At 57.2% G+C, this 13,703-nt stretch overlaps 2 protein-coding genes and 2 non-coding genes across 4 annotated transcripts; 2 read left to right on the forward strand and 2 right to left on the reverse strand.

Annotated features, from left to right (window-relative positions):
- The first annotated feature begins 3,224 nt into the window (after nt 1-3,224).
- On the forward strand, nt 3,225-3,733 carry LOC136021522 (beta-keratin-related protein). The gene has a single exon (XM_065693837.1). The coding sequence runs from the start codon at nt 3,264-3,266 to the stop codon at nt 3,591-3,593; it is 330 nt and encodes a 109-aa protein (XP_065549909.1). The 5' UTR covers nt 3,225-3,263; the 3' UTR covers nt 3,594-3,733.
- A 3,900-nt stretch (nt 3,734-7,633) lies between these two features.
- TRNAS-GCU (transfer RNA serine (anticodon GCU)) lies at nt 7,634-7,715 on the forward strand. Its single transcript has one exon. It is a non-coding gene; the product is annotated as a tRNA-Ser (tRNA).
- Nucleotides 7,716-9,334: 1,619 nt separating this feature from the next.
- TRNAS-GCU (transfer RNA serine (anticodon GCU)) lies at nt 9,335-9,416 on the reverse strand. The gene has a single exon. It is a non-coding gene; the product is annotated as a tRNA-Ser (tRNA).
- Nucleotides 9,417-10,657: 1,241 nt separating this feature from the next.
- On the reverse strand, nt 10,658-11,222 carry LOC136021542 (beta-keratin-related protein). The gene has a single exon (XM_065693863.1). The coding sequence runs from the start codon at nt 11,181-11,183 to the stop codon at nt 10,854-10,856; it is 330 nt and encodes a 109-aa protein (XP_065549935.1). The 5' UTR covers nt 11,184-11,222; the 3' UTR covers nt 10,658-10,853.
- Nucleotides 11,223-13,703: the final 2,481 nt, after the last annotated feature.

Genomic DNA, 13,703 nt, shown 5'->3' on the forward strand with positions numbered 1-13,703 from the left:
CTGCCTCTGGGTGCTCCTTTACCAGGGGATTGCCTGCTGGCCCTGAGGGCATTTCACTGCAGTCCTCCTGCTTGCTCCTGAAGGCTTGGTGGGGAAGGCCCCTGGAGAGAGTCCTCCTTAAGCCCCTTCCCAGAATGCGAATATGGATGCTGGGTTTTCAGGTGGCTGGAGCACAGCCTTGACGCTGTGGCCTTAGGCAGGGGAAGATTTTCTACTGCAGATCGAGAGGATCCCTCTCCTTGGAATCGGCTCTGACCTTCCTGGCCATCGGCCCCTCTGCCAGCACCCGTTTGTTCACGCAGCCAAACGCCCTGCCCTCGAGCGCCCTGGTCTTGCCAGGTCGGGCTCCTCCCAGCCACTGCTCTCAGGAGGGGACCTGGCTGAGCACAACGCAACAGGCTCCTGAAGACAGCAGCCACCACGGAGGCAGCGTGAATGGTGGCACTGGCTCTCCTGAGGGAGCTCCTCATCCTGCCATTAGTGCAAAAGCAGCATTGCTGAACGGTGGGCGGTGGAGGGAGTGCCCAGTCATCGGTTAGGCAGTGCTGGCCGTAGGACCTGAGCCTTGGAAAGAAGCTCGGCTGGCCAAGAGACCAACCAATGTCCCGATCCACATCCCAGACCATCCGCCAAGAGCCAGGGAGGCCCTCACCACAAAAAACTGTTCTGCCAACCGGGGAGACAAGGGGCAAAATGAACTGAGACTTACCAACTTCCCGGAGCAGAGGAAGGCACGAGGAGAGGATGGAGGAGCTGGCAGTTGTGGGCCACTTTTATACTGCGGCCCAGAGCCCCAGGGGAGCTGAAAAATGACCCAAACACGAAGCACATTGAGAAACGGCAATTTTGGCTTCTCAAAGCTGGCTGGAAGATGAAAGACATGCCTCCTCTGCCTGAAATGCTTGGTCCCTTTTCATCCTGGAAAAATCACTCGTGTCACTGTGTTGATAGCAATTGTGGTTCTCCCGCAGACCAGCGCTCCTTTGAGGAACCATTCCAGGTGCTGGGGAAGCCTTGGGGCAGATTGAGGCCATGACTGGGTGTTGTGCAGGTCCTGCCCTTCCTGGGCAACACGGCCACTGCTTACTTAGCACTCTGCCTGTGGAGCCAGCCTGAAGGGCACTCAGAAGGGTCTCCCTGTGGTGGGCTCTGGCTGGCCCTGAGCAAGACCAGTGCCTGCAGGCTATGGAGATGCTCAGAGCCCAGCCAAGCCCCTGCAGGATGGCTGCTGTGCTGAGGGGACCGGGAGCGCCGGGGTGGGTGGGAGGTGATGGTCAAACAAAGGCCTCCTGAGCTGGGGAAGGAAACCCTCTCCTGAGCAGGAGCAGTGGCTCAGCACGTCCTGGAGAGCGATGTGGGAACCGTTGACTCATGCCTGAGTGTGAGCCATCGCCAAGTGGACCTGTTGGCTTCGGCACACTCTTCCCCAAGAAAACAACGCTCCTCCTTGCAACACTGGAGGGTGGCTTGTTCAGGTCACTGGACCCGGAGGGTCCGGCTTGTTTTGCCCAGCTCAGGGACATGTGGGCACCTTCGGGGCCCTTTAATGGCAAGGTGGCAGCAGCAGTCACCCGAAAGTGCTGAGCCACTCTGAGAGACCTCAGCTCCGCCTCGGGGTGAATCAGCCATGCCCTGGCACCAGGGGCTCTGGGGCAAATGGCTTCAGATGTGCAGAGGTGCAGCCTCACATCCGCGTTCCTGCAGACATGCAGCTTTTTGCACAGCGCTGTCAGGACTGTCAGCGTCTTGCCCAACCACCTGGGGACTCCTTGCAACCCTGCCGTGCTCCTGGGTGAAACAGCAGCCACAGGAGGACAGCACAGACGGGCCCTGACGCTCCCACTCAGAGAGGTTTCCGGAGCGCAGACCAGGGGGAGGCAGGCAGCGAGCACCGTGCCCGGTGCTCTCCTCCTTGGCCTGGCCCTGCCCCGCTGCTGCATGCAGAAGGGTGGGAGCCATTCCTGTGCCACGAGGAGCCCGGCCTTGCCTGTGCCTGAGCAGGGCTGAGGCAGCTGCAGAGGGCACACGCATCCACCTGCCTCAGCAGCCGTGTGGAGCGCCCGAGGCCAGGAAGCGCACACCACAGGCCCGCACTTGCTCCCCGGGAAGCCTTCTGCTTTGAAGTGCAGGCACCAGAGGACACGTCCTTCCCAGGCCGGGCAAGGGCACCCAAAGGGGAAAGCACCCTCAGCCAAATGCCCATGGGTTTGCTCCTCTGCCCCTTTGAGCTGCCACCCAAGGGCCTGACGACTCACTTTGGGAATGAGAATTTGGGGGCTGAGAAATGACACATTGCCCTGCAGCAGCACCTTTCCCCCTCCAGCCTTTTCAGCCCTGCTTTGAGGCCACCTCTAGGAACGCTCCCAGGGCCCCCCTCATTCACACAACGGTGCTTCTCTCTGTCCCACAAAGGGTCCTTCTTTGGCCTTCACCTTCCAACCACCTCTGGGGATCTGAGTTCCCTTCTTTCTGTGTCCCTCGCCCAGAAAGGCGTCCGGCCGGGGCCTGGCTGCTCACTGAGCCCTTCCGTGGCCCTGCGGGACCGGTGCTCCTCAGCCTCAGCCCTTCAACAGGTGACCCAGGCGAGTGCCCTTCAGCAGCAGCGCTCCGCAGCTCAAGGCCAGCCTGAGAGGGGCCCTCACGCTCCCCGGCAAGGATGCGCACGGCCCTCACACAGGGCTGGAGCTACTGAAACCCTTTCTGGAGCCTGGCGGGGACCTCCATGGCCGTTGCTTTGAGGAGCAGCATCGGATGCATCACGGCTGCGCTCTCGCCCAAGGGGGAAATGCAAATCAGACCTTTCAGATGAAAGGGACAATTCTCCATCTCATGGCGGTGCTTTGCTAACCTCAAATTGCTGTTTGTTAACGTGCTTCACAAAGGCACACGTGTTCCACGTGTCCCGAGGCGCTGGCTCCCTGTATAAAAGGCCGTGCCACTCCAGGCCCTTCCATCCGCAGCTCTTCCCTTGCTTTCCTCGTGGACTCGGTACGTCTGAACTCCCCTCTTCTCTTCCTGCTTGCTACGGGGGGACTGCTCCCGTCCTGTGCGGGGTCCTTGTGAGCAGGGCTCCAGGCTGCAGGATGCCCTGTGCTCCCCTCTGCTGGGAGGTGGGATGGTGCGGGAGGAGGGAAGGCTTTTCCCTGGCCCTGGCCAGGCAGCGCCCGTTGCCAGAGGCGCGGAGCTGGCGCCTGACGGGGCCCGGCAGCTCATGGCCTCTGCTCCCTGTGTGGGTCCCGCAGGCTCTCCTCCCTCCAGCAGACATGTCGTGCTACAGCCCGTGCCTGCCCGCTGCCTGCGGCCCAACCCCGCTCGCCAACAGCTGCAACGAGCCGTGCGTCCTGCGCTGCGCCGACTCCAGCGTTGCCATCCAGCCCTCGCCAGTGCTGGTGACGCTGCCGGGCCCGATCCTCAGCTCCTTCCCGCAGAGCACAGCCGTGGGCTCCAGCGCCTCGGCTGCCGTGGGCAGCTCTCTCAGCGCTGCCAGCGTGCCCATCGCTTCTGGGGGCTCCCTGGGGCTGGGGGGCTATGGCTGGGCAGGGCTGGGCCGGGGGCTCTGCGGGGCTCTGGGACGTGGCAATCTCTTATGCTGAAGCCCCTGCGTTGCCTGCCCCTGCTCCAGCGCCAGCAGCCTCCAGGAAAGCCCTGCACACAGCCCCGAGAGCGTGGCTCTGCTCTGCACAGGAGCCCAGCTCCGGCCGCTCCGCCTGCAGGAAGGGGCCCGCGCTGCCCTTCTCTCTCTGCCCAGGAAACCTCTGTCTTCCCTTCCCTTGCTCTGCTTTCCCCTCACTTGCCACCTCTTCCCTGAGCTTTACTCGGCCTCCAAAAGGCATTGCTGAAGTTCTCCTCTGCTCCATTTCCCCTTGATTATCTCAATAAAGACATCGGGCATCAGCTCCGCAACAGAGTCATCTTTCTTCCCTCCTTCCCTCTTCTCCAGTCCCAACCAGCAGAGTATGCAGAACCCTTCCTCCCTCGGTAAAACTATGGCTTTCTCCGTGGTTTCAGCACTTGAGAGAGCCTCCTCTTTTGCCCTTGACATCCCATGGCAATGGAGATTGCCTTTCCACAAGTGCAACGAGCTGGATGCCTGGGTGCTCCATGGCTGTAGCAAGAACCGTTGCTGCCTGGCAAAGGCAGAGTGGAGCGCGCAGAGATCTGGATGGTTGGGAACGCCCCGGCTGTGCCCGGGGAACTTCTGGCCTGAGCAGGCATTTCCTGACAACCTGGAACAGAACTGTCGTGGAACACACACACAGCTGAGGTCAGGATGGAGCTCATGGCCAAAGCAAATCATCTTATAGGATCAAAGAATCATAGAATATTAAGGCTTGGAAAGGACCTCAAGGTCATCCAGTTGCAACCCCCCTGCCATGGGCAGGGACACCTCACACTAAACCATACAACCCAAGGCTTCATCCAACCTGGCCTTCAACACTGCCAGGGATGGAGCACTCACAACCTCACTGGGCAACCCATTCCAGTGCCTCACCACCCTAACAGGAAAGAATTTCTTCCTTATATCCAATCTAAACTTCCCCTGTTTAAGTTTTAACCCGTTTACCCCTTGTCCTGTCACTACAGTCCCTGACGAAGAGTCCCTCCCCAGCATCCCTATAGGCCCCCTTCAGGTACTGGAAGCTGCTCTGAGGTCTCCATGCAGCCTTCTCTTCTCCAGGCTGAACAGCCCCAACTTCCTCAGCCTGGCTTCATACGGGAGGTGCTCCAGCCCCTGATCATCCTCGTGGCCTCCTCTGGACTTGTTCCAGCAGTTCCATGTCCTTTTTATGTTGAGGACACCAGAACTGCACACAGTGCTCCAGGTGAGGTCTCACAAGAGCAGAGTAGAGGGGCAGGATCACCTCCTTCGACCTGCTGTTCACGCTCCTTTTGATGCAGCCCAGGATACGGTTGGTTTCTGGGCTGCAAGCACACACTGGACCTGGCTCATGTTCATTTTCTCATTGACCAGCACCCCCAAGTCCTTCTCTGCAGGGCCGCTCTGAATCTCTTCTCTGCCCAACCTGTAGCTGTGCCTGGGATTGCTCCGACTCAGGTGTAGGACCTTGCACTTGTCATGGTTGAACTTCATAAGGTTGGCATCAGCCCACCTCACAAGCGTGTCGAGGTCCCTCTGGATGCCATCCCTTCCCTCCAGCATGTCAACCGGACCACACAGCTTGGTGTCATCGGCAAACCTGCTGAGGGCACACTCAATCCCACTGTCCGTGTCAGCGACGAAGATGTTAAACAAGACTTGTCCCAACACCGATCCCTGAGGGACACCGCTCATTACTGGTCTCCAGCTGGACATCGAGCCATTGACCACAACTCTTTGTGTGCGGCCATCCAGCCAGTTCTTTATCCACCGAGTGGTCCACCTATCAAATTGATGTCTCTCAAATTTACAGACAAGGATGTCATGTGGGACAGCATCGAACACTTTGCACAAGTCCAGGTAGATGACATCAACTGCTCTACCCCTCTCCATCAGTTCTGTAGCACCAACATAGAAGGCCACCAAATTGGTCAGGCAGGATTTCCCCTTAGTGAAGCCACGCTGGCTGTCACCAAGCACCTTGTTTTTCATGTGCCTTAGCATGCCTTCCAGGCGGATGTGCTCCAAGATTTTACCAGGCACAGAGGTGAGACTGACTGCTCTGTAATTCCCCGGGTCTTCCATTTTCCCCTTCTTGAAAATGGGGGTTATATTTCCCTTTTTCCAGTCGTCAGGAACTTCACTTGACTGCCATGATTTTTCAAACATGATGGCCAGTGGCTTAGCAACTTCATTCGCCAGCTCCTTCAGGACCCGCGGATGGATTCCATCAGGTCCCACGGACTTGTGCACATTCAGGTTTTTAAGACAGTCTCAAACCACATCCTCTCCTACAGTGGGCCCAAGGTCTTCATTCTCACAGTCCCTGTATCTACCTTCCAAGACTTGGGTGGTGTCGTCAGAGCCTTTGCCAGTGAAGACCGAGGCAAAGAAGTCGTTCAGAACTTCAGCCTTCTCCAAATCCTGTGTAGCCAGTTCTCCCGATAGCTTCCGGAGGGTGCCTGCGTTGTCCCTAGTCTGCTTTTTATTCGCTACGTACCTATAGAATCCCTTCCTGTTATCCTTAACATCCCTAGCCAAGTTTAATTCTAACCGGGCCTTAACCTTCCTAACCTGGTCCCTAGCTTCCCAGACAACATTCCTGTATTCATCCCAGCCGCCTGTCCTTGCTTTCACCTTTTATAAGCCTTGTTATTCCTTTGAATTTTCCTCAGCAGCTCCTTATCCATCCAAGGAGGTCTCCTGGCCCTCCTGCTGCACTTCCTTCTAGTTAGGATGCAGCACTCCTGAGCTTGCCGTAGGCGATCCTTGAATACCAACCAACAGTCTTGGGCCCCCCTGCCCTCCAGGCCTATATCCCATGGAACCTTACTAAGCAGGCTCCTGAAGAGGCCAAAGTCTGCTCTCTCGCAGTCCAGGGCAGTGAGCTTGCTGCATGCCCTTCTCACTGTCCTGAGGATCTCAAATTCGACCATCTCGTGATCGCTGCATCCAAGGCTGCCCTGGAGCATCACATTTCCAACCAGCCCTTCCCTGTTGGTGAGCACGAGCTCAAGCATGGCACCTCTCCTTGTCGGCTCCTCTATTACTTGCAGAAGGAAGTTCCCTTCCACACAATCGAGGAACCTCCTGGATTGCTTGTGCCGGGCAGCACCGTCGCTCCAACAGATGTCAGGGTGGTTGAAGTCCCCCATGAGAACAAGGGCCTGCGAGCGTGAGGCTTTTCCTATCTGTCTGTAGAGTGCTTCATCTGCAGGTTCTCCTTGATCAGGCGGTCTGTAACGGATCCCCACAGTAATGTCTACCATCGCTGTTTTCCCTTTAACCCTGACCCACAAACTCTCTGTTAAGTGATCACCTGTCCCCAGACAGAGTTCCATACTCTCCAGCCTACCCCTAGCATACAGGGCAACTCCCCTTCACCTGCCTGCTGGGCCTGTCCTTTCTAAAGAGCCTGTAGCCTTCCATTCCAACACTCCAGTCACAGGAGCCATCCCACCATGTTTCTGTGATGCCTATTATATCATATGAGTCTGTAAGTAATTGTCCCAGGAGAGAGACACCTGGGGCTCTCCTGGACTGCAGTGAGCTGCAACCAGGTCGCTCCCTCTGACTGGGGCACCCCTCAGAGTTCATAAACTCTCAAGGGCACATTCCACTACATGCACCATTGGCCAGGCCTGAGACAAGGTAGGAGCCAGGCGCACCCAGGCTCCATCAGGTGTTTAGAAAGCAGGGGGCATCTGTTCTGAACCTCAGGACTCAGCAGCAGGGTCTCCCTTATATCTTTATGACTTCAGGCCCTATACCAATACCCTTTAGCTCAGTTTCACCTCGGTATTCCTCTCTTAACTTCACCTGTGTAATGAGTAGTAGAGTGAGCCTTGCCATCAAATTCTGTCAAACAATGCCTTATTTATAAACTGCTCTTGCTAATACCTTTGATGGCCTTTCTTTGAGTGACCCTAAAGCAGTCTTTTTCCACCACACTCTCCAAAGTCAAACAGAATAAAAAGCCAGGAGCATCACCAGCATCAGTTGCAGGAGCATCAGTGGCAGCAGCAGGAGGACACTGACGAGGTGGCCGAGTGGTGAAGGCGATGGACTGCTAATCCATTGTGCTCTGCACGCATGGGTTCGAATCCCATCCTCGTCGGTCAGTTCAGTGTGTGCCCCACATAACGCTTTGTTTTGAGATGACAGTGGCCTGGAGAGACCTTGCAAGGTGTTCAAGGGACTCAACACACACCTCAGCCTCTTCTGTGGCAAGATATCGCTGTCCGGGTGCAGCACCTGGTGCTGTAGGTATGCCACGTAGATGCTTGTGTGCCCAAGTGTCGGGCCACTGAGGAACACCAGAACAATCAACAGGTGGATGAAGCTGCTAAGACTGAAGTGGCTCAGATGGATTTAGGTTGGCGATGTAAGGGTGAATTAGTTTTAGCCCTGGCAACATAAGGGTGAATTATTTTTGGCCCGGTGGGCCCATGACACTTCAGGCCATCAGGGCAGAGATGCACCATACAGATGGGCCCGTGATCACGGGGCAGATTTAGCAATGGACACTATTGCCCAGGTTATTCACGAGTGTGAAGCGTGCTGCAATTGAGCAAGCCAAGTGGTTAGAGCCTCTCTGGTATGGAGGACGATGGCTGAAGTATAACTATGGGGAGGCCTGGCAGGTTGACTATATCGCACTCCCATCAACGCGCCAAGGCAAGTGCCATGTGCTTACCGTGGTAGAAGCAACCACCGGCTGGCTGGAAACATACGCTGTGCTCCACACCACTGCCCGGAACACTGTCCTGGGCCTTGAGAAACAGATTTTGTGGCGACACGGCACCCCAGAGAGAACTGAGTCAGACAATGGGACTCATTTCCAGAACAACCTCATACATTTGGGCCAAAGAGCACGGCATTGAGCGGGTGTAGCACATCCCCTACCATGCACCAGCCTCTGGGAGAATCGAACGGTATAATGGGCTGTTAAAAACCACACTGGGAGCTATGGGTGGTGGGACTTTCAAACATGGGGATACACATTTACCCAAAGCCACCTGGTTGGTCAACACGAGGGGATGTGCCAGCAGGGCTGGACCAGCACAAGCAGAACTTTTACTCCCTGTAGAGGGGGATAAAGTTCCTGTGGTGAACATCACTGGAGATGCTGAAACCCCAACTAGATGATGTGCTAAGCAAGCAGCTCAAGGTGACCCTGCTGGAGCAGTTGGCTGCCATTAAAGGATCTCTGGAGGTACCTTCCACCCCCAGCGATTCTGAGACTCTGTGAACAGGTAAGAGTAATGTCTCCCATCAAAATCTGACTTCAGATGTGGTGTGACAGAAAGTGCTTTACTTGTATGGTCCTTTTTGATCCTATCACCTGTTGAGCTTTCCTGAAGGCAAGGTGAACAACATCCACTGCTCTTGCCTTCTCCATCAGGCTAGTGACCTCCCTGTAGAAGACTACCAGCTTGGTAAGGAAGATTTCTCCTTCAGAAACCCATGCTTCTGAGTCCCAGGCACCTTCCTGTGCTACCTGTTCTTGTAAAACACTTCCCAGGTGTTCTGCTCTCTTATCATAGCAGGGATCAAGGAGGCAGTGAGATTCCTGTGAGTTTATGGATCTCCCTTGTTTCCCTTCTTGTTCCTCCTGCCTAGGTGCAGACAGAAGAGGCTGAGGTGTGTGCTGAGTCCCTTGAACACCTTGCAAGGTCTCTCCAGGCCACTGTCATCTCAAACCAAAGTGTTATGTGGGGCACACACTGAGCTGACCGACGTGGAAGGGATTCGAACCCACGCGTGCAGAGCACAATGGATTAGCAGTCCATCGCCTTCACCACTCGGCCACCTCGTCAGTGTCCTGCTCCTCCTGCTGCTGCTGATGATGATGATGAGGGCTTTTTATTCTGTTTGACGTTGGAGAGTGTGGTGGAAAATGACTGCTTTAGGGTCCCTCAAAAAATGACCATCAAAGGTATTAGCAAGAGCAGTTTATAAATAAGGCATTGTTTGACAGAATTTGATGGCCAAGCTCACTCTACTACTTGTTACATAGATGAAGTGTAGAGAGGGAAATTGAGGTGAAACCGAGCTAAAGAGTATTGGTATAGGGCCTGAAGGCATTAAGATGTAAGGGAGACCCTGCTGCTGAGTCCTGAGGTTCAGAACAGATGCCCCCTGCTTTCTAAACTCCTGACAGAGCCTGGGTGTGGCTGGATCTTGTCTTAGTCTCAGACTTGGTCAACAATTTGTGTCTAATGGAATGCATAAAGGAAAATCAAGGTAGAAGAGAGCTAAAATGATTTGTATGGAGATCGAAGGTGACAAGGGTAAGGGGACTCTCCCCTTAATGACAACATTCAGCACAGACCCCTATCATTTTCTTAACTCCTGATGGAGCCTGGGTGCGCCTGGTTCCTCTCTGAGTCTCAGACTTGGCCAATGGTGCGTGTACCAGAATGTAAGCTTGAGAGTTGATGAACTCTGAGGGGTGCCCCACTCAGAGGGAGGGACCTGGTTGCAGCTCACTGCAGTCCAGGAGAGCCCCAAGTGTCTCTCTCCTGGGACAATTATTACAGGGTCATAAGATGATTGACTTTGGCCATGAGCTCCATCCTGACCTCAGCTGTGTGTGTGTTCCACGACAGTTCTGTTCCAGGTTGTCAGGAAATGCCTGCTCAGGCCAGAAGTTCCCCGGGCACAGCCGGGGCGTTCCCAACCATCCAGATCTCTGAGCGCTGCACTCTGCCTTTGCCAGGCTGCAACGGTTCTTGCTACAGCCATGGAGCGCCCAGGCATCCAGCTCGTTGCACTTGTGGAAAGGCAATCTCCATTGCCATGGGATATCAAGGGCAAAAGAGGAGGCTCTCTCAAGTGCTGAAACCACGGAGAAAGCCATAGTTTTACCGAGGGAGGAAGGGTTCTGCATACTCTGCTGGTTGGGACTGGAGAAGAGCGAAGGAGGGAAGAAAGATGACTCTGTTGCGGAGCTGATGCCCGATGTCTTTATTGAGATAATCAAGGGGAAATGGAGCAGAGGAGAACTTCAGCAATGCCTTTTGGAGGCCGAGTAAAGCTCAGGGAAGAGGCGGCAAGTGAGGGGAAAGCAGAGCAAGGGAAGGGAAGACAGAGGTTTCCTGGGCAGAGAGAGAAGGGCAGCGCGGGCCCCTTCCTGCAGGCGGAGCGGCCGGAGCTGGGCTCCTGTGCAGAGCAGAGCCACGCTCTCGGGGCTGTGTGCAGGGCTTTCCTGGAGGCTGCTGGCGCTGGAGCAGGGGCAGGCAACGCAGGGGCTTCAGCATAAGAGATTGCCACGTCCCAGAGCCCCGCAGAGCCCCCGGCCCAGCCCTGCCCAGCCATAGCCCCCCAGCCCCAGGGAGCCCCCAGAAGCGATGGGCACGCTGGCAGCGCTGAGAGAGCTGCCCACGGCAGCCGAGGCGCTGGAGCCCACGGCTGTGCTCTGCGGGAAGGAGCTGAGGATCGGGCCCGGCAGCGTCACCAGCACTGGCGAGGGCTGGATGGCAACGCTGGAGTCGGCGCAGCGCAGGACGCACGGCTCGTTGCAGCTGTTGGCGAGCGGGGTTGGGCCGCAGGCAGCGGGCAGGCACGGGCTGTAGCACGACATGTCTGCTGGAGGGAGGAGAGCCTGCGGGACCCACACAGGGAGCAGAGGCCATGAGCTGCCGGGCCCCGTCAGGCGCCAGCTCCGCGCCTCTGGCAACGGGCGCTGCCTGGCCAGGGCCAGGGAAAAGCCTTCCCTCCTCCCGCACCATCCCACCTCCCAGCAGAGGGGAGCACAGGGCATCCTGCAGCCTGGAGCCCTGCTCACAAGGACCCCGCACAGGACGGGAGCAGTCCCCCCGTAGCAAGCAGGAAGAGAAGAGGGGAGTTCAGACGTACCGAGTTCACGAGGAAAGCAAGGGAAGAGCTGCGGATGGAAGGGCCTGGAGTGGCACGGCCTTTTATACAGGGAGCCAGCGCCTCGGGACACGTGGAACACGTGTGCCTTTGTGAAGCACGTTAACAAACAGCAATTTGAGGTTAGCAAAGCACCGCCATGAGATGGAGAATTGTCCCTTTCATCTGAAAGGTCTGATTTGCATTTCCCCCTTGGGCGAGAGCGCAGCCGTGATGCATCCGATGCTGCTCCTCAAAGCAACGGCCATGGAGGTCCCCGCCAGGCTCCAGAAAGGGTTTCAGTAGCTCCAGCCCTGTGTGAGGGCCGTGCGCATCCTTGCCGGGGAGCGTGAGGGCCCCTCTCAGGCTGGCCTTGAGCTGCGGAGCGCTGCTGCTGAAGGGCACTCGCCTGGGTCACCTGTGGAAGGGCTGAGGCTGAGGAGCACCGGTCCCGCAGGGCCACGGAAGGGCTCAGTGAGCAGCCAGGCCCCGGCCGGACGCCTTTCTGGGCGAGGGACACAGAAAGAAGGGAACTCAGATCCCCAGAGGTGGTTGGAAGGTGAAGGCCAAAGAAGGACCCTTTGTGGGACGGAGAGAAGCACCGTTGTGTGAATGAGGGGGGCCCTGGGAGCGTTCCTAGAGGTGGCCTCAAAGCAGGGCTGAAAAGGCTGGAGGGGGAAAGGTGCTGCTGCAGGGCAATGTGTCATTTCTCAGCCCCCAAATTCTCATTCCCAAAGTGAGTCGTCAGGCCCTTGGGTGGCAGCTCAAAGGGGCAGAGGAGCAAACCCATGGGCATTTGGCTGAGGGTGCTTTCCCCTTTGGGTGCCCTTGCCCGGCCTGGGAAGGACGTGTCCTCTGGTGCCTGCACTTCAAAGCAGAAGGCTTCCCGGGGAGCAAGTGCGGGCCTGTGGTGTGCGCTTCCTGGCCTCGGGCGCTCCACACGGCTGCTGAGGCAGGTGGATGCGTGTGCCCTCTGCAGCTGCCTCAGCCCTGCTCAGGCACAGGCAAGGCCGGGCTCCTCGTGGCACAGGAATGGCTCCCACCCTTCTGCATGCAGCAGCGGGGCAGGGCCAGGCCAAGGAGGAGAGCACCGGGCACGGTGCTCGCTGCCTGCCTCCCCCTGGTCTGCGCTCCGGAAACCTCTCTGAGTGGGAGCGTCAGGGCCCGTCTGTGCTGTCCTCCTGTGGCTGCTGTTTCACCCAGGAGCACGGCAGGGTTGCAAGGAGTCCCCAGGTGGTTGGGCAAGACGCTGACAGTCCTGACAGCGCTGTGCAAAAAGCTGCATGTCTGCAGGAACGCGGATGTGAGGCTGCACCTCTGCACATCTGAAGCCATTTGCCCCAGAGCCCCTGGTGCCAGGGCATGGCTGATTCACCCCGAGGCGGAGCTGAGGTCTCTCAGAGTGGCTCAGCACTTTCGGGTGACTGCTGCTGCCACCTTGCCATTAAAGGGCCCCGAAGGTGCCCACATGTCCCTGAGCTGGGCAAAACAAGCCGGACCCTCCGGGTCCAGTGACCTGAACAAGCCACCCTCCAGTGTTGCAAGGAGGAGCGTTGTTTTCTTGGGGAAGAGTGTGCCGAAGCCAACAGGTCCACTTGGCGATGGCTCACACTCAGGCATGAGTCAACGGCTCCTTCATCGCTCTCCAGGACGTGCTGAGCCACTGCTCCTGCTCAGGAGAGGGTTTCCTTCCCCAGCTCAGGAGGCCTTTGTTTGACCATCACCTCCCACCCACCCCGGCGCTCCCGGTCCCCTCAGCACAGCAGCCATCCTGCAGGGGCTTGGCTGGGCTCTGAGCATCTCCATAGCCTGCAGGCACTGGTCTTGCTCAGGGCCAGCCAGAGCCCACCACAGGGAGACCCTTCTGAGTGCCCTTCAGGCTGGCTCCACAGGCAGAGTGCTAAGTAAGCAGTGGCCGTGTTGCCCAGGAAGGGCAGGACCTGCACAACACCCAGTCATGGCGTCAATCTGCCCCAAGGCTTCCCCAGCACCTGGAATGGGACCTCAAAGGAGCGCTGGTCTGCGGGAGAACCACAATTGCTATCAACACAGTGACACGAGTGATTTTTCCAGGATGAAAAGGGACCAAGCATTTCAGGCAGAGGAGGCATGTCTTTCATCTTCCAGCCAGCTTTGAGAAGCCAAAATTGCCGTTTCTCAACGTGCTTCGTGTTTGGGTCATTTTTCAGCTCCCCTGGGGCTCTGGGCCGCAGTATAAAAGTGGCCCACAACTGCCAGCTCCTCCATC

Source organism: Lathamus discolor, chromosome 13 (genome assembly GCF_037157495.1).
Source record: "Lathamus discolor isolate bLatDis1 chromosome 13, bLatDis1.hap1, whole genome shotgun sequence".
Classification (NCBI taxonomy): Eukaryota; Metazoa; Chordata; class Aves; order Psittaciformes; family Psittacidae; genus Lathamus; species Lathamus discolor.

Coding starts and splice junctions, on each gene's coding strand:
- LOC136021522 (XM_065693837.1), top strand. CDS start 3,264: ATGTCGTGCTACAGCCCGTGCCTGCCCGCTGCCTGCGGCCCAACCCCG.
- LOC136021542 (XM_065693863.1), bottom strand. CDS start 11,183: ATGTCGTGCTACAGCCCGTGCCTGCCCGCTGCCTGCGGCCCAACCCCG.